Source organism: Bos indicus, chromosome 5 (assembly GCF_029378745.1).
Source record: "Bos indicus isolate NIAB-ARS_2022 breed Sahiwal x Tharparkar chromosome 5, NIAB-ARS_B.indTharparkar_mat_pri_1.0, whole genome shotgun sequence".
NCBI lineage: Eukaryota > Metazoa > Chordata > Mammalia > Artiodactyla > Bovidae > Bos > Bos indicus.
In genome coordinates this window covers 116,202,689-116,222,447 of record NC_091764.1, presented here as the reverse complement: position 1 = coordinate 116,222,447, position 19,759 = coordinate 116,202,689, and the positions used below count along the sequence as shown (strand labels likewise).

The following is a 19,759-nucleotide window of genomic DNA, read 5'->3' as shown; positions in this document are numbered from 1 at the left end:
CCTTGGAAAAGCCTCCCTGGCCCCCCTTCTCTGCCGTTCTATCCTCCCCCACCGTACCCCAGCTCCAGCTCAGGCCTCATCCTCACAGGCCTGGAAAATTTGCAACAGGCTGTTCCCCACTCAGCAATCAAGGGCCTTGCCCCCTCAGTTCAGTTCAGTCGCTCAATCGTGTCCGACTCTTTGCGACCCCATGAATCGCAGCACGCCAGGCCTCCCTGTCCATCACCAACTCCTGAAGTTCACTCAAACTCACGTCCATTGAGTCGGTGATGCCATCCAGCCATCTCATCCTCTGACGTCCCCTTCTCCTCCTGCCCCCAATTCCTCCCAGCATCAGGGTCTTTTCCAATGAGTCAACACTTCGCATGAGGTGGCCAAAGTATTGGAGTTTCAGCTTCAGCATCAGTCCTTCCAAAGAAATCCCAGGGCTGATCTCCTTCAGAATGGACTGGTTGGATCTCCTTGCAGTCCAAGGGACTCTCAAGAGTCTTCTCCAACACCACAGTTCAAAAGCATCAATTCTTCTGTGCTCAGCTTTCTTCACCGTCCAACTCTCACAACCATACATGACCACTGGAAAAAACATAGCCTTGACTAGACGGACCTTTGTTGGCAAAGTAATGTCTCTGCTTTTGAATATGCTATCTAGGTTGGTCATAGCTTTTCTTCCAAGTAGTAAGCGTATTTTAATTTCATGGCTGCAATCATTATCTACAGTGATTTTGGAGCCCCCCAAAATAAAACTTTTTCTGCTATTTCCTCATCTATTTGCCATGAAGTAGCAATGGATGGGCTGGATGCCATGATCTTCATTTTCTGAATGTTGAGTTTTAAGCCAACTTTTGCACTCTCCTCTTTCACTTTCACCAAGAGGTCCTATAGTTCCTCTTCACTTTCTGCCATAAGGGTGGTGTCATCTGCATATCTGAGGTTATTGATATTTCTCCTGGCAATCTTGATTCCAGCTTGTGCTTCCTGCAGCCCAGCGTTTCTCATGATGTACTCTGCATGTAAGTTAAATACGCAGGGGGACAATATACAGCCTTGACGAACTCCTTTTCCTATTTGGAACCAGTCTGTTGTTCCATGTCCAGTTCTAACTGTTGCTTCCTGACCTGCATATAGGTTTCTCAAGAGGCAGGTCAGGTGGTCTGGTATTCCCCTCTCTTTCAGAATTTTCCACAGTTTATTGTGATCCATACAGTCAAAGGCTTTGGCATAGTCAATAAAACAGAAATAGATGTTTTTCTGGAACTCTCTTGCTTTTTCCATGATCCAGCAGATGTTGGCAATTTGATCTCTGGTTCCTCTGCCTTTTCTAAAACCAGCTTGAACATCAGGAAGTTCATGGTTCACGTATTGCTTAAGCCTGGCTTGGAGAATTTTGAGCATTACTTTACTAGCATGTGAGATGAGTGCAATTGTGCGGTAGTTTGAGCAATAAAGCCAGGGGGACGGCATGAACACCCACTGTCCTAGGAGCCGAGGACACAGCAGGAAAACAGCCCTGCACTCATGGAGCTGACGATGAAGAAGGGAAACAGGTAGTAAACTCCATGTCAGAGTAGGGGGGAGGCTGTAAAGAAAAGGGGAACTGGGTTAGAGACAGACACCACCATGAAAGTGAAAGAATGAGACACAGTCTGGGAGCAATCTGCAAAACACATATCCAACTAAGGACCCCATCAAGAATATGCTAAGAACTCGTAACTCAATAATAAGATGAACAACCCAGTTTTAAAACTGAGCAAAAGATCTGAACAAGTTTCATCAAAGAAAATACATGAACAGCAAATAATGACCTGCAAAGATGCTCAACATTATCACTAGGAAATGCAAATCAAAACCACCACAGACCACCAGAATGCTCAGAAGATTTACTGAGCACGGCCCCGCCCATCAGGACAAGACCCAGTTTCCCCCTTAGTCGGTCTCTCCCATCAGGAAGCTTCCATAAGCCTCTTATCCTTCTCCATCAGAAGGCAGACAGCCTGAAAACCACCCTTACAGAAAACTAACCAATCTAATCACATGGACCACAGTTCAGTTCAGTTCAGTCACTCAGTCGTGTCTGACTCTTTGCGACCCCATGAACGGCAGCACGCTAGGCCTCCCTGTCCATCACCATCTCCCAGAGTTCACTCAGACTCACGTGCATCAAGTTGGTGATGCCATCCAGCCATCTCATCCTCTGTCGTACCCTTCTCCTCCTGCCTCCAATTCCTCCCAGCATCAGGGTCTTTTCCAATGATTCAACTCTTCGCATCAGGTGGCCAAAGTATTGGAGTTTCAGCTTTAGCATCGGTCCTTCCAATGAACACCTAGGAGTGATCTCTTTTAGAATGGACTGGTTGGATCTCCTTGCAGTCCAAGGGACTCTCAAGAGTCTTCTCCAACACCACAGTTCAAAAGCATCAATTCTTCGGTGCTCAGCCTTCTTCATAGTCCAACTCTCACATCCATACATGACCACTAGAAAAACCATAGCCTTGATTAGATGGACATTTGTTGGCGAAGTAATGTCTTTGCTTTTTAATATGCTACCTAGGTTGGTCATAGCTTTCCCTCCAAGGAGTAAGCGTCTTTTAATTTCATGGCTGCGATCACCATCTGCAGTGATTTTGGAGCCCCCCAAAATAAAGTCTGACACTGTTTCCACTGTTTCCCCATCTGTTTCCCATGAAATGATGGGACCAGATGCCATGATCTTAGTTTTCTGAATGTTGAGCTTTAGGCCAACTTTTTCACTCTCCTCTTTCACTTTCCCCAAGAGGGTCTTTAGTTCCTCTTCACTTTCTGCCATAAGGGTGGTGTCATCTGCAGATCTGAGGTTATTGATATTTCTCCCGGCAATCTTGATTCCAGCTTGTGCTTCCTCCAGCCCAGCGTTTCTCATGAGGTACTCTGCATATAAGTTAAGTAAGCTGGGTGACAATATACAGCCTTGACATACTCCTTTTCCCTTGTCTAATTCAATGAAACTATGAGCCCTGCCGTGTAGGACCACCCAAGACGGACGGGTCATGGTGGAGTGTTCTGACAAAACGTGGTCCGCTGGAGAAGGGAATGGCAGACCACTTCAGTATTTTTGCCTTGAGAACCCCATGAACAGAATGAAAGAGCCTGTGTCTTTGGGGAGGAGTAAAATTGCTTCACGATGTTGCTGTAGTTTCTGCTGTACAACCAAGGGAATCGGCCACGTGTATGCACACATCCCCTCCCTCTTGGACCTCCCTCCCTTATCCCTTCCCACCCCTCTGGGTCATCACAGACCACCTAGTTGAGCTCCCTGTGCCATACATCGGCTTCCCACTAGCTGTCTATTTCACACGTGGGAGTGTGTATCTTCAATCCTAAGCTTCGTCTCACCCTCCCCTTCCCCCTCTGGGTCCACATGTCTGTTCCCTATGTCTGTACCATTTTTCTGGATGCCACATACATGCATTAATATACAGTATTCTCTTTCTCACTTACTTCACTTGGTATGACAATCTCAAGGTTTACCCACGTGTCTACAAATGACCCAGTTTCATTCCTTTTTCTGGCTGAGTAATGTTCCACTGTGTGTATGCACCACAGCTTCTTTATCCATTCCTCTGTTGTTGGATATGTAGGCTGTGTCCATGTCCTGTCTATTGTAAATACTGCTAGTGTAAATATAGGGGTGCATGTGTCATTTTGAATTACGATTTTCTCAAGATATAAGCCCAGTAGTGGGATTGCTGGCTCAAACGAGAGTCCTGCTTTTACTTTTTAAGGAACTTCCACACTCTTCACAGTGGTCGTATCAATTTACACTCCCACCAGGAGTGCATGACGGTTCCCTTTTCTCTGCACCTTCTCCAGCTTTTATTGTTTATAGATTTTTTGATGATGACTGCTCTGACTGGTGTGAGATAATACCACTTTGTAGTTTTGATCTGCATTCTCTAATAATTACAGACAGTAAAGAATCTGCCTGCAATACAGGAGACCCGGGTTCAACCCCTGAGTCAGAAGATCCCCTAGAGAAGGGAATGGCTACCCATTACAGTATTCTTGCCTGAAGAATTCCCTGGACGGAGGATCCTGGCAGGCTACAATTCATGGGGTTGCAAAAAGCAGCTAGCACTTTCACTTTCAATAATTAACAATGTTGAGCATCTTTTCTTTGGCTTCTTGGCCGTCTTTGTGTCTTCTTTGGAGCGATGTTGATTTAGGTCCTCGGCCCAGTTTTTAATTGGGTTGTCTGTTTTTTTGATATTGAGCTCCATGAGCTGTTTGTACAGAAGAGCCAACATTTAAAAGCCTGACCATACCAAGTGCTGCCAAGGAGCTCTCACACCAGGGGTGGGAATGTGACGGTGTTCAGCCACTGCACACCTGTCAGAGTGGCTAATTTAAAAAAATATATATTAACACCAAGTGCTGGTGAGGACGTGCAGAAACTGGTCACCCGTACTCTGCTGGTGGGATTGTAAAATGGTTTCTGGCTTCTCTGGAAGATAGTTTGGTGATTTCTTTTCAAAGTAGACATGCACTTCCCATGCAATCCAGCAACAGCACTTAGGTCTTCATCCCAGAAAAATTAAAATTATGTTCAGGTAAGAACCTGACGTAAATGTTCAGAGCAACTGTATTCACAACAGCTAAAACCTGGAAACAAACAAGCTGTGCTTCAAGTGGGAGAACAGATGCACAAACTGACCTGTTTACATCACGGGACCGTATTCAGCAATAAAAAGGAATGTGCTGTTTATACCTGCAACAGCCTGGACAGACCTCAAGGGAATTATGCTGCTGCAAAAAAGAAAAAAAAATTTTTCCCAAAAGGGTATATGCACTATGATTCCACGTATACAGTATTTTTTAAAAGACAAACTTGTGGAGTTGGAGAGAATAGATCAGTGATTACCAGAGGTTTGGGGGGAGGTCATGAATGGGGCAGCAGGAGGAAGCCTTGTGGTGATGGAGGAGTTCTGTATCTTCTTTCTTTTCTTTTCTAAACGTTTTATTTATGCATTTACTTTTCGGCTGTGCTGGGTCTTCGTTGCTGCATGTGGGCTTTCTGCCTTGGTGGCGAGCAGGGGCTGCTCTCCAGTTGCGGTGCTCAGGCTTCGACTGCGCTGGCTTCTCAAGTTGCAGAGCATGAGCTCCCGGATGCGAGGGCTCAGCAGTCGTGGTCCCTGGGCTTAGTTGCCCAGAGGCAGGTGGGATCTTCCCAGACCAGGGATAGGACCCTGCACTGACAGGTGGATACTTAACCTCTGGACCACCAGGGAAGTTCTGTATCTTTTTTTTTTCCCCTAATAGGGGCTTCCCTCATAGCTCAGTTAGTAAAGAATCCGCCTGCAATGCAGGAGACCTGGGTTTGACCCCTGGGTTGGGAAGATCCTCTAGAGAAGGGAAAGGCTCCCCACTCCAGGATCCTGGCCTGGAGAATTCCATGGACTATACAATCCAATGGGTCGCTGAGGGTCAGACACGACTGAGCGACTTCACTTTCTTTCTGATTTACAGTATTAACAGTTCTGTGTACTGCTTGTGTGGAGAAGGCAATGGCACCCCACTCCAGTACTCTTGCCTGGAAAATCCCATAGATGGAGGAGCCTGGAAGGCTGCAGTCCATGGGGTCGCTGAGGGTCGGACACGACTGAGCGACTTCACTTTCTTTCTGATTTACCGTATTAACAGTTCTGTGTACTGCTTGTGGTAGGAGTGACACAAATCTGCATAGGGGAGGACGTGGCACAGAGCACACGCACAGGCACGTAAGTGCTTGTAAAACGGGGCGACTATGAATACACTCTGTGGATTTTCCCAATATTAACTTCCCGGTTTTGATATAACGATGCTATTGTTATATAAGATGTTCACACTGGGGAGAACTGGGAGAAGCGTCCACAGGTATTCCCTGTATTTCTGTGGCTTTGGCACAACTTCCTGTGAATCTCTAATGGTTTCAAAGTAAAAATGTTTTTCATGGTTCTGCCCCTGGGGATTCACCCAGGGGAAGTGAAACATGTGTCCATGCAGGAACTTGTACGCAAATCTTCATCACATGTTGGGGGCCAGAGTGAGGTACTCCGCCCATGACAAAGGTCATGAGGAAGGAGGCTCAACATACGCAAAGGCGGGATCGAACCTCAGGAGTCCCCCTGGAACTCCTCGAGCATCTACCCCCATAACCAGAGCCTGCCTACTTTACTACTTTGTGCTCTTACCTACACCTCTGACTTTACGGGGGGCTGTCCCCCACCACCTCTTTCGGAGAAGGAGTTAACCTAGAGCTCCAGTCAATAAAAACTCTTGGGTGTGACAAGAGTGTTTTAACCTACAAACTCCTCTGAAGGTTCTCTAGCCTGCCTGACAGTCTTGTCCGGCCACATGTGATCGCTCACAGCCTCCCAACTGTGAGAGGCACGAGATGCTTTAAACCTTCTAAAAACAGGTTCCTTAGAAAAGTTAGAAAACTATTACTATAAGTATAGTGGGCTAATTAGAAATTGTGTTGGTGAAGGGTTTTTCATTTGTTGAGCCAATGTTTGTTGCTAAGTCTCCATATCCCCTGCCCTTATACACATTAATGAATATATAGAATTGACCTTTGATATTAATCACGTTAGACCTTAGGCTAAGTAAATTCTTTCCTTAACTAAAACCCACTACACCCTCACCCTGTAGGAGTGTAACTTTACTTGGGTGGCGTCTGTTTTGAGAATAATCAGCCCTGGAGAAATAAGTGTCCTGATTGACTGACCGCTGTCACAAGGAGAGGGTCGTAAATTGTCAGCAGGCCCCCCTGGCCAGAAGATGATGTAACACCCCTAAGACCTCTGTATACATTTGTATGAAGCACCTGACTTTGATAAAAGTCAGGACTGCTGTCCCCACGTGACTTTTGTATAACATCTCAGTGTATAAAAACAGACTCTGGAAAATAAAGAATTGGGATCAGTTTCTCGAAATACTGGTCTCCCCATGTCGCTCTCTCTCTCACTCTGGCTGAGTCTCCATCTGGAGCGCGGAACCCACCATGCTTACTAATTATGCCTGGGCTTCTAAGATCCGACCGGGGAGGCCTCAGTGTCTCCTCTCCTTCGGGAGAACGGAAGGACGCCTGCGGCCTACGTAAGTGGTGCAAACTTCTTGTCTTGAAGTTTTATTGGTCTCCCGCGTAAACCAAGCCACTCAGCCTCTTTTCTCCACTGAATTTTCCTACTGAGCTATCCTCATCCTATTACTCTTTATATCTTTAATTAATATCTAATTGAAGCTATCGTATCCTGACCCTCGCCGACGCCGTCTCTCCTTCGAATACCCTGGATCAGCCGGGGCTGGTCCCCGGCAATCACAGCTTTAGTCGTAACAGTCCCAAACTGGGAACAACCAGATGGCGCCTCAACAGGTGAAGGACGGATCCGCAAGTTGTAGAATAGTCACACAGTGGATTCCTCCAGCAGTTAATAGGAACCAAATGCCAGTACAAGCTGCAATACGATGCATCTCAAAATAACGTTTGGGGTATTTATTTACTATTTCGGCCGCTGCATTTCTTAGCTGTGGCACGGGAGGCCTTCCAGCTGCGTCATGCTAACTCTTAGTCGCGGCACGTGGGATCCAGTTCCGTGACCAGGGATGGAACCCAGGTCTCCTGCATGGGTAGCGTGGAGTCTCAGCCACGGGACCCCCAGAGAAGTCCTTCGAAATAATTATTCTGAGGGGAACGAAGCCAGACAAAAAGAGACCTTTCTATGTGGTTCCATTTATATGACATTCTAGAATGTGCTATAGAAGCTTTAGCATCAGAAGCAAAATCAGCTGGTGGGGGACTGGCAAGGAGGGACAGGAGAGAGGCTGTACAAAGAAGCAGGAGACTTTCGGGGGTGTGTCTGTCCTCTCGATCGCGGTGGTGGTTTCACGGGCTCTGGGGAGGGGCTGGAAGGAGACCGAAAGAAGCACTCCCAAGAAACGTGCGGGGGACTGGACTGAGCCTCGTCAAAGAGCAGCTTAGCCCCTTCTCTCTTGTCAAGCAGACTATATGCTCCACTACTTGCCAAATTTAGAATTATTCAGTTAAAAATGGAGAAACAAGAAATATATATGGCATTCCAGGAATTTTTTACTCTTTAATGAGCACCTGTCTATCAGGTACAGGGCATGGAACATGACCTCTGGCCTTGGGAGCTCTGGGTTAGAGACAGTAGGAAATTGAGAAAAGCACTGCCTCCTCCAAGAAGCCCTCCCGGCTATGCCTGCCCTGATTGGGTAGGGACGGGCCTCCCATCTCCGGTTTTTACAGCATTGCCTGACCTGTGTGTACAAGGTCAGACCATGCTCTGTCCAGGGTCTCCCCTCTGACAACTCCTCTGTGCATTTCTATTCTGATCAGATGGGTGACTCCAAGCTTTCCCAAGCTTGGGGCTCAGGGTTTGGGTGGATTTAATTGAATGACATTCCCTTGGGATTGATTATATTTCAGGAAAAAACCACCTATTTTGGAGCAACCTTCCGAAGCAGCCTGGCTCTCTATGCACAGAGGCAGTCAGAGAAGCGCAGAGAGGGTGTGTCCGTGCCCTCGGTCACACAGCCTGTCTACAGTGGTCGGCTCACTGATGAACCACGACTGAGATGGGAGGGAGGGGAAGCCACATCTGTGCAGAGGTGGAAAACTCAGCGCGGAAGCCCTGGCCTCTCAGTCATGGGAGGAGGGGCTCCTTCAGAAGCTGAGACGTGAACCAGAAAAGTCACTTCTGTGGGTATGTATCATTAAACGTTTCTGGGAAGTCTGAGTCCAGCCCAGAACCCAGGCGCCAAGCCCAGCCTCTCCTGCCCACCCCCACCCCCCAGCTTGGATTGTTCTGCTGATTAATTAGAACTGGCTAGAAACTGGCACGGAGAAGGCAATGGCAACCCATTCTAGTACTCTTGCCTGGAAAACCCCATGGACGGAGGAGCCTGGTGGGCTGCCGTCTATGGGGTCGCACAGAGTCGGACACGACTGAAGTGACCTAACAGCAGCAGCAGCAGAAGCTGGCAAATGCGTGACCTCTGCCCTTGAATCCAAGCTCACCGCCCCAATGCCCAACTCGCCAAAGATGGTTCACCCTTTTCCACGGGGCCTCCTGCCTTCTCAGCCATGGGCCCTTCCAGGGCCTCTGGACACGTCTAGCATCCGTGGCCCTGGAGGACGGTCCGGGGTCCTGAGCGCACCCCGTCAGCAGCAGGGGCGCTTTCTCATGGTGTCAGGTAGCTTCCTGCTTTAACCAAACCTGCTGTGACAAAACTCTTCTTCTCTTTTTTGGCCACCCCGTGGCATGTGGGATCTTAGTTCCTCGCCTAGGCATCAAACCCCTGCCTGCTGCGTTGGAAGCAGGAAGTCTTAACCACTGGGCTGCCAGGGAAGTCCGCTGATCAACCTCTTCTTTCAGTGACGGGAAGTGGGGCACACCCCAGAAAGGGAGTCAGTCTTGCTACCTGGCTCAGAAGATAGCATTGAGTCACCTGAGCAGAGACCCAAGACTGGAGAGCCTGTCCAGCCCCACAGGAGGACTCGGTGCTCCTCCCCCGTGTCACCTCTGGGGCGGTCCTCAGAGGAAGCTGTGAAGGGACGCAGGTGTGCATGGCCCTTAAGTTAACTGTCTACATCAGCCCATTTGCAGATGAGGAAGCTGAGCTCCAGAGACAAAGAGCTGACCGGGGGCAGAGGGGAATGTGATGATGGGATGAGTTGCCCACAGAGGCGCACCCTGGGCCCAGACTGGTTTCCAAGACCTCGAAGCCAGCAAACCCCAAACAGCATCGAATAACCACACATGTGCCCCGTCTGGTGTGCGTGCATACTTGGTCGCTCAGTCCTGTCTGACTCTTTGAGATCCCTTGGACTGCAGCCCGCCAGGCAGGGGATCTTCCTGACCCAGGGATAGAACCCACGTCTCCTGCATTGGCAGGCAGATTCTTTACCCCTGAGCCACCAGGGAAGCCCATAACACCCGCACCAGCTGGCCAAACACCCGCGAGTCCTCCACCTTCCTGTGTCACATGACCTGGCCCTCAAGGAAGGGAGGGAGGGAGCGGGTGAGGATGGGGAAAATTATTAATCCAGTGACCTGCCTGTGTCTGGGGAGAATTTTCTGAGTGACGGCTTGAATCTGCTTGCCCAGGTTCCCCTGAGGTCCACCCCCGGCCCACCCGGGGCCCACCACTTACGCCGGTCGGTGCGGATGGGGTCTGACCACAGGGTCTGGTCCTGCACCAAGCCCGAGGTACAGCAGGTACTTGAACCTGCCACAGGCCGGCCCCTAAAGCTCCCGTGAGCCCACCCAAGGGGGCGCTGATTTCCCATCTTCCAGAGGAGGTGTGCCACCAGCCCTGATTTCCTTACCCTCTGCACCCTCGCCTTGACTGAAAGCCCTGCCCCCACCCCCTGGAGAAACGATGTGCAACTGCCCAAAATGACAGCGACTCATTCATTCATTCAGCATCTCACTCAGTCATTCTGTACATCTTTATTGAACTCAAAATCTCGGGAAGGTTTTATTAAGCGCTTTCCTATAGTTGGATCCACAGGCCTGTGTTTGTTGCCTTGGGTGGGGTCCGGATGTAAACACTGTTCTCTGCAGACCCCCGGGCAAGGCCCTTGGAGGGACTGTGGCTGCCCAGAAGAGGCGCCCGGCTCAGTCCTGGAGCTTGCTGGCGTACACCTCGGCCCTGTCCAGGGACGGCCCCCGGTTCACAGACGTGTATGAGGGCTCCGAGGTCCCCAGGGACTTGGGGACAGCCTCCTGCGTGATCTGGGAGTCGTGGCTTGTTGCCCCGTCAGCATCGCCCCTGTCCCTGACAGAGGAGATGAACAGAGCTGGGGTTAGGGGCGCAGAGCTAACCGCTCCCCTCAGCTGGGCAGGGACCTTTCTACTCAGACATGGCTTTCACAGAGGTCACCTTAGGCCTTCATTCAAAAGACCAGTCTTTCTGGACTGTTTCTTATGTGCCAGGCCCTGCATTAAGGAAAGTGTAACTCTTTTGGAACTGGGTGGACAATTTACAAGTCTTACTGAGCTGGACAAATGTCCCCAGAGAGCTAAGATTCTATGGGAGACAGACCACAGCACATAATGACTGGACAAGTCCAGGGAGGGAAGCCATGGAGGGCTTCCTGGAGGAGGGGGCAGTTAGTCTGGCCTTGAAGAGAGTGGAGGTACAGAAAGGCATTGCAGGCCTTTGATAGGAAGGACTGGGGTGTGTCTGGGGCAAGAATGGGGACCTGTGGGCAGCTGGAACTGGGATGCGGGAAGTAGGAGAGACCAATGGAAGAACCAGACAGAAGTCAGATAACAGGACCATGGTTAGGATGCTACCCAAAGGGAGGGAGGGATGTGACCACATTCCGCCTGCTCCCAGATCTGGCCAGACAGACCAATCCCTTAGTGGCTAATCTCATCTACTATTTGTTTTTATTAACCTAAATGTCAGACGGCAATCTGATTTCCAAGGTCACTGCCGTCTCCCTACTCCGTCCTTCACCCACCCCACATGTCTTTAAATCTGCCTGGCTAATTTCTACTTTTCCACTTAATTTCACCCACTCCAAGAAGCTTTTCCATCCACCCTCTCCACTCACACTGGGACAAGCATCCCCTCTCTCCTTCTTTAAAGCTGCCGGGTCTCCTACCTCTCTTGCTGAGATGCGCACCACACATAAATTTTCAATTCATCCCAGTCCTGATAAGAATTTGTTCCTGCTGTCCCTTCCTCCAGGAAGCCCACCCTGATACACCAGGGAGGATCTTCGCTGCTCTCCTCTGGATTCCCACAGCACCTGTACCCGTGGCTGCCTTGACCCACTCCCTGCTCCATCCTGTGACTGCATGCCTGTCTTCCCATCAGGCAGCTCTGTTAGCTGCTCCAGACACCCCAGGGGACCCCTCCAGCCCTAATCTAAATAGACACACATCAGAGTTGTCAGTGCGCTCAGGTGACTTGGGAGCTCAGGGTCAGCTCCGTTTTAACGGGTTCTGTGACCTTGGGCCTCTTTTCCCACCACAGACCTCAGTGTCCCCATCAAGACCTGTTTAGTACCTGGATTCCACCCTGACACTGGGAAAGACCCTGATGCTGGGAAAGATTGAGGGCAGGAGGAGAAGGGGGCCACAGGGGATGAGATGGTTGGGTGGCATCATCATCTCAATGGACATGAATTTGAGCAAACTCCGGGAGACGGTGAAGGACAGGGAAGCCTGGCGTGCTGCAGTCCATGGGGTCGCAAAGAGTCGGACACAACTGAGCGACTGAACGACAACCGCCTGAGTGCTCAACAGGCCGTATAGTAGAGGGACTATTTCTCTTATCCCTTGCAACTCCACAGGGCAGACAATATGGATCAGGATCTCCCTTTTCCAGAAGAAGACACTGAGGCATAGAAGGATAAGATATCGGGTTGGCCAAAAAGTTTGTTTGGGTTTTTCCATAAGATGATACGAAAAGCCCGAACGAACTTTTCGGCCAGCCCGATCCTCACCCAAGAAACACCGCTGTGTCGGAGCTGGGGTCTACCCACAGGGCCTTGGTGCTGAGCCTCTCTTACCCAGCTGAAAACTTGACCTGGGCCTCCCCGGGACCCTGCTCCTGTCTCACTGGACCCCCCTCCCTACACACACACACCACCCAGGGCAGAAGGCAGCTTTACTCCCAGGCTCTCCCCACCTAGGAAGAGCCTCCCGTGGGGTGTGTCCCCAAGCGCCGCACGCCCCACCCCCCAGCTGGCAGATACTCACACGAGGCTGAGGACGATGGCGCCAGCAAAGCCGATGAGCAGGAAGAAGGGCAGGGAGCCCAGGATGGACGTGATGACGATCATACCCCCGCTCCGCCGGCCGGGCCACGTGTCTATCGCCGAGTACAGGGTGACTGTGGGAGGCAGGCGGTCACTCCCTGGACACTGCCTCACCCAGCCTCCTCCCAGGGATAAGGGGGTGCCTGCCTTGGCAGCCAAAAATCTCAGGGATGAAGCGAGGCCAGGCCAGTGCCTCCCCCTGGGTCTGAGGCGGAATTACATTTGCCTCCATATTCCACTCCCCAGCTTTGTCTTGCATGTGTCTACTCTTGCCCTCTTATCACTGTCTTTTTGTATGATTTTAAATGACAAATGGCCTCAAGTCTTCCAGTGAAGATGGGATACAGATTATGAACAAAATACAGGAGGAGCAAAGAAAGCTGATCGCTGAAGAATTGATTTTTTTGAACTGTGGTGTTGGAGAAGACTCTTGAGAGTCCCTTGGACTGCAAGGAGATCCAACCAGTCCATCCTAAAGGAGATCAGCCCTGAATATTCATTGGAAGGACTGATGCCGAAGCTGAAGCTCCAGTACTTTGGCCACCTGATGCAAAGAACTGACTCATTGGAAAAGACCCTGATGCTGGGAAAGATTCAGGGCAGGAGGAGAAGGGGACAACAGAGGATGAGATGGTTGGATGGTATCACCGACTCAATGGACATGAGTTTGAGTAAACTCTAGGAGATAGTGAGGGACAGGGAAGCCTAGTGTGCTGTAGTCCATGGGGTCACAAAGAGTCGGACACGACTGAGCGACTGAACTGAACTGAACTGAGAGGTCCCTAATCTAATGAAGCCAGGGGACTGTGGCCTCCCTCTGCTCTGATCAGTGTCACCCATTGGAACTAGGTGGACAAATCATTATAGGTCCTCCCGTGAGCTGGCCACTTCCCGTTCAGCGTCCTAGGTAGATCCCATGCGACCCTGTTTTGCAGATCACTCACTGCAGCTTAGGGAGACTGTGTGCCTGTTCAAGGGGACTTGGACTCTAGCCTCAAGCCGAAGGTCCGTCAGGTCCCCAAGGGCACGGTCTCCACATGGACTGATCTCCAGGCCCTGCCCTTAGAGAGCAGGGCCTGGGGCTTTCATCTGGACTGCCCAAAGGAGCCCTGCTGGGGAAGCGGGGCAAGGATAGTCCTTCCCATTTCTCAGATGGGAAAACTGAGGTCCTGAAGGGCTCACACAGCAGTGAGGCTCAGCGGCTGGGATTGAATCTGGGACTCTTGGTTCCAGGGCAGTGTTGATCCAGTGGGACCACAGAGCGTGGCCGTGCCACCAGAGGATGGGAAGGAACCACCCAGTTGCACCCAGGCCTGCCTGTCTGCACCCTCACTGGCCCTGTGACCTTAGGCGACCTTGCCGAGCCCTAATTGACCCACAAGATCACTGTGAGTGGCAAGGGGGTTCTTTGGTTTTTTTGGTTGTGCCACGCAGCCTGTGGGATCTTAGTCCCCAAAAAGGGATTGATTCTGGGCTCCCAGCAGTGAAAGCGTGGAGTCCTAACCACTGGACTGCCAGGGAAGTCCTGGGGAGGTCTAAAATTAGGGTCACGGGTTGTCAAAATTACACTGGGAAATCGCTTCTGTTGCCCCTAAGCTTCAACAGATAAGATTCTGAATTTATAAACCTCAGATCTGTGTTGAGAACACAGCTGGAGGCTTGAGGACAGACGGGCAGGACCATGGGCAGATGCTTGGGCCTGCAAGACGCCCACTTTAGAAAAACCACAGGGCTCTCCAGGAGAATGGCACCCTGCTGCCTCTAGGGTTCCTGCCCCTGTGGCTGAGATGCCTCTGGAACCATCTTACGTGATAATGATGTTGTCGTTGGCAGGGTTCATCAAGGGGGCAGGTTAGGGTCTACATGCACGATAACCTCCCTGCCCTTTGGAGGCAAATGCATCATCAGGGCTGAAGATGCCGGCTGATTCTGTCTCCAGTGAGGCCTGTCCAGCTGGCCAGTGCGTGCTTACTCGCTCAGTCCTATCTGACTCTTTGAGACCCCTTGGACTGTAGCCCACCAGGCTTCTCTGTCCATGGAACTCTCCAGGCAAGATACTAGAGTGGGTTGCCATTTCCTCCTCCAGGGGATCTTCCTGACCCAGGGATAGAACCCATGTCTCCTGCATTGGCAGGCAGATTCTTTACCCCTGAGCCACCAGGGAAGCCCGTAGCACCTGTGCCAGCTGGCCCAACACCCGCGAGTCCTCCACCTTCCCGTGTCACATGACCTGGCCCTCGAGGGAGGGAGGGAGCGGGCGAGGATGGGGAAAATTATTAATCCAGTGACCTGCCTGTGTCTGGGGAGAATTTTCCGAGTGACAGCTTGAGTCTGCTTGCCCAGGTTCCCTTGAGGACCACCCCCAGACCACCCAGGGCCCACCACTTACGCCGGTCGGTGCGGATGGGGTCCGACCACAGGGTCTGGTCCTGCACCAAGCCCGAGGACATATTGACCAGGACGTACTTGAACCTGGAAAGAAGTGGAGTGGGGATGACTTCTATCCATCCTGTGAGCCTTGGCCATGGGGAGGGGGCAGGGTTGGGGGGCTGGGGGCAGAACCGGGAGTTGTGGGAGATGAAAATCTAGGTGGCTACAGTGGGTGCGGTGGCGGGGGTGTTCTGGCAGCAGGCTGCTGCTGGACTTTGCATCGGCATCACCTTCCCCCCGGCTGCTTCCCCAGCTCAGGCCCCTCCTCCACGCAGCCCTCAGAGCCTGCGCGCCCTCCAGGAGCCCCTCTGTTTCTTTGTCGTGTGTATCACACTCATAGCTGATATGCCAGTATTGACCCGTGTGTCCTCCTTGCATTTCTGCCTTCCTCTCTTCCTAGCCTGGTCCTTGGTCTCACAAAAGTGACTTAAAAAAAAAAAAAAAAAACAAACAAGGGAATAATATCTGTTTGCAACCCCGCTGCCCTCTGATAAGGGCTAACTTTATAGGCAGAAAATCCCACTCAAGTGTTGCAAATCATAAAGGAAGACCAGGTGACCAGTACGGGATACCCACAGCCTTAGGCCTTCTTCACCTTCAGTTAAAAAGGATGAATGTTCTGAGATCAAAGAAATCAACAGCCTCTAGTTTGACACTAAAAAAAAAAAAAGAAGACCCTTAAAATCTTCATACCATCCAGGATTTTGCTTAATTCCCCTGCTTCGACAGGTCTGAAGATGGGAATTCCAGAGGCTGGGATGAGTCCCCTAGGTAGGGTGGGCTTCTCCCATGAAGAACAAGGTCAGAGGTAAGAGTCGAGGGTGGGGGCGAGGACATCCAGGACTCAAGTCCTGCCTGCTGGCCAAGGCGAGGGGAGGAGAGGGCTGTGTGAGAGGACGGAGGTGAGTGATGGCCTGGGTCCAGATGTGGCCCAGAGGGTACAGAGACCCCCCGTCCAGGTGTCTCCATGGGAACTGGAGTGGGTATAGTCAAGGCTTTGCACTGGGTAAGCCCCCCGGGCCTAGGTCACGGCTGAGCCCCCAACTTGGCCCCGAGAAGATGCTCAGGACATAGGTGTGAAAATGAATCGGGGACCCTCGGTTCTGGGGTGGGCCACGATAGGGTACATTGCGGGGAGCAGGGAGAAGCCTCCACACTGAGCCCCAGCTTTTCTTAAAGTGACCCCCTTCGGCTTCTGGACCAGTTCCTTCCCTGTCAATCAAACTGCTACACGGTGATGGGCCAGGATCAGGTGTGTACTTTGTGGGACCCGGTGCAAAAGGGAAAATGTGGCCCCTTGTTTAAACATTAAGGATTTCAAGATGGTGATGGCAGTGTCAAGCCAAGAGGGAGTCTCTCTGAACACAGGGCCCTGTGCACAGTCGCCCGCCCAGGAAGCCAGGAGTCCTTCGTGGTACCCAGGACGGTCCTGGCATGTGGTAGGTTCTGAAAGAATGTGGCCTCTGACGCTTCACCCAGCTCTAGGCGGCCCTCTTCCCCCACACCAAGTCAGGGCTGGGGCTCACCTGCCGTCTTCCAGCAGCTGTTCACACTCACCTGTATTCCGTGGCTGCAGACAGGGGTGGGTTGCAGAGGCCCTGGAAGTTGGGGTCCAACAGGCAGGTCCCGTTGGTGCCCACCCTGATCAGGTAGGCGTTCAGGATCTCCGAGGCCCGGGACACATCCCGGACAGCATCCAAGCTGGGCGAGTCGCTGCACGGGGTCAGGTCAAAGGCCGCGGCCTTGTAGGGCCCTGTCCTCCCCCCCTGGGTCTGTTGGAACGTCGAGCTGAGAGGGGTCTTGGTGCTGTCCTGCACAGAGGCGTTCCTGAAGCTGGCTGTGGAGGCAGTGCCGGGCTGAGTCACTCACTCAGTCATTCAACAAATGTCCCTAAGCATCCTCTCTGCACCAGTGCCGAGCCAGGTCTTGGGATCTCTTCCTTACTTGCTGGGTGATCTTGGACCACTCACTGTATCTCTCTAGACTCTTTGTGAGATGGGAGGAAAACACCCCACAGTGCCCACAGACTGGGATTGGGCATGGGTAGGCAGTCAATAAAATCAGGGCCCTACATGAACTGCTATAAATGGCTGAAAGCTAAGAGGCAGTCATCGGGTTCCTCTCCTGGACCCCAGGATCGCTGCCAGTGAACAGGCGGGGCTGGCCCAGACCAGCACGTCTCCCAAACACCTATCTCGAACCACCTTGAAAAGCCTTGAGAAGGACTTGAGCTTGAGGACCAGAGACTCTGATTTGCTCTCCAGCTCAGGAGCTCTCACGAGTCACTCTGCCCCTCTGGGCCCCGATTATTTGCCCTGTGACGGACATCCTAACAGACACCTTGCAGGCAGGTTGTGATCATCAGCTCTAAGGTCTGGGAAGCCCCAGGCAGGATGTAAGTGCTCCGTGATTGATGCTGTTATCTCCCCCTCTAGACTCGATGTCCCTCCAGGGCAGATGTCTCCAGCCCAGGGCTGGCACAGAGCAGATACCAGAGCGTGTTAGTGAGGTGCCTGGAGTGGTTTGATTGCATGGATGGAGCACCCCTTGCCTTGTCTCCTCCCCTCCTGCCCACAGACAGGTCAAAGCCACCTTCAGAGAAGCCCGAGGGCAGCAGGACCCTTACCCGAGTCGACCAGCACATAGAGGTAGACCTCGTAGGTGCCGTGGAGGGCCGCTGAGCTGTCAAACATGCAGAGGGGCTTTTCCAAGGCCACCGTGGTGAGGGTGGGGTTGTTGGTGGCAAAGGTCACACTAGCCAGTTGGGGCTGGAGGTTCACACCTGGAGGAGGCAGCGAGGATGGGAGCTGACCCCCGACAGAACTGCCCACACCCACGGGCAACCATCTGCATGCTCACACGCGCATGCCTTCGGCCAGTGAGTGCCCGCTGGTGCCAGGCACTGCCTTTCCCTCTCCCCACAGGCCATCTCAGGAGCTTGTCTCAGATGTGGGGAGAGCCCCTGTTCCCCTCCCCACACCCAGCCATCCTGAGCAGAAACTGGGCAATCCGGCTGGACTGCTGCCCTCTCGCTACCCCCAACAGGCCCCTCCCATGCATCTCCCCGGTTTGAGTCCACCCTCTTCACCTGGACCCTGGTAACCAGCCCTCCCCAACCCTCTGCTCTCTGACCTGCAAAGCTGACTGCAACGCCTTACCACTGGGCCCCCTGGGGGCTCCCCACTGCTCTCCAACAGGATCCAGCCTCTCTGGAGGGGCAGTGAGGCCTGGAAGCTCTGGGCTTGCCTCATGGGTCCCCAGACTAATCTGTATGTTCATCCCCTGACCTCACGCTCCAGCCACACTGATGGACAATGGGCAGGAGGTTCCCAGGGTAGACCCTGACGCCCCCCTCCTCCTGTGCTGCTCCTTCACCTAAAAATGTGCCTCCCCTCCCCAGTCAAAGCATCACCATGAATCTAGTCCAGACCCTCCCCTGCTCTCCAGCAGCTCCTGTGTCTTCTAACAGCCAACACAGAGCCCTTGAATTCCCATCAGAGAAAGCTTATTAATCATTGTTAGCTATTAGTAGTCCTATCTGGGTCCCCAGAGCCTGCACAGAGCCTGGCGCAGAGCAGGGCACCCACGCCTATTCTTGGGGTGAATAAGTCAAGTTCCCATCCAGGTGCCTTTCAGGACCCTTCAGGAGAATCGGGGGACGCAGGACACGCCCCGTCCACGGTGGGCACAGACCCGCCCCCCATCCTCTTCTCATTCTCCGCTTACCGGAGCCAAGTCGCAGGCAGCCCAGGGCCAGCACTACCCAGAGCGGAGGCATCGCCTGGGAGAAGCTGCGACAGGACGGCCGGTGGTCCAGGGGGCGAGCTTGGACCGCGCCTGTCCCGCTGCGCGCACCTGTCGGCCCTGAGCCAAGGGCACGCCCCGCCCCCACCCAAGCCAGCCAATCCTCAGCCTCCTCGCAGGATATTTGCATAAACCCGGGCCGGGCTTCCCCTGGACCCGAGGTGCTCAGAGCACAAATCCATCCCCACGGAACCTCCCCCAACCCTGCACCCCCTCCCCGCCCCCTTTGTACTGAGGATGGAGCGGTGTTTTCAGGGCGTTTCTCACCTAATGAGACCTTAAGGGCAAACCAGCCCCTCTCTGAGCCTCAGTTTCCATACTGTAAAGAGGCCCGTAATACCTCCATAGAATTCTCTTTATGGAAACCCTACTCTGTGCCACTCACTGGGCTCTTGTGAAGGTGAAACAGGTTAACGGGTGAAAGTGGTGTCCTGGAAACTTTGAAGTCCTGGGTGCGTAAGCTATCCGGACACCTCTGGTGTGACTCTTTCAGTTCACAGGTGCAGGGCCAAGGTCTGGGGAGGCCAGGGACTTGCCAAGGCTGCCGGTGGGCCAGAGGCTGACGCAGCGCAGGAGTCCTCCTGCCCAGCCCAGGGCTGTTTCAGAAGGGATGAAGCAGAGTTTTAAGGCCTGCTTGGTGGGGGGGCTTTTGACTGTAATGTTGGGGTCATCACCTGGACCATAGCGTTCCCTCCAGAGTCAGGAATCGTGCAT

At 52.4% G+C, this 19,759-nt stretch overlaps 1 protein-coding gene across 1 annotated transcript; it reads right to left on the bottom strand.

Annotated features, from left to right (window-relative positions):
• Positions 1-10,464: 10,464 nt before the first annotated feature.
• UPK3A (uroplakin 3A) lies at positions 10,465-19,100 on the bottom strand. Its single transcript, XM_019960168.2, has 6 exons — positions 18,968-19,100; positions 17,868-18,023; positions 16,799-17,078; positions 15,201-15,283; positions 12,753-12,885; positions 10,465-10,815 (listed from the first exon to the last, which is right to left on the bottom strand). The coding sequence occupies exons 1-6, from the start codon at positions 19,017-19,019 to the stop codon at positions 10,656-10,658; spliced, it is 864 nt and encodes a 287-aa protein (XP_019815727.2). The 5' UTR covers positions 19,020-19,100; the 3' UTR covers positions 10,465-10,655.
• Between the last annotated feature and the right edge of the window lie 659 nt (positions 19,101-19,759).

Coding starts and splice junctions, on each gene's coding strand:
- UPK3A (XM_019960168.2), bottom strand. CDS start 19,019: ATGCCTCCGCTCTGGGTAGTGCTGGCCCTGGGCTGCCTGCGACTTGGC. Junction 18,024..18,967: donor CTGCCTGCGACTTGGCTCCG/GTAAGCGGAGAA, acceptor TGCCTCCTCCAG/GTGTGAACCTCCAGCCCCAA. Junction 12,886..15,200: donor CCCCATCCGCACCGACCGGC/GTAAGTGGTGGG, acceptor TGCCTCCCACAG/TCACCCTGTACTCGGCGATA.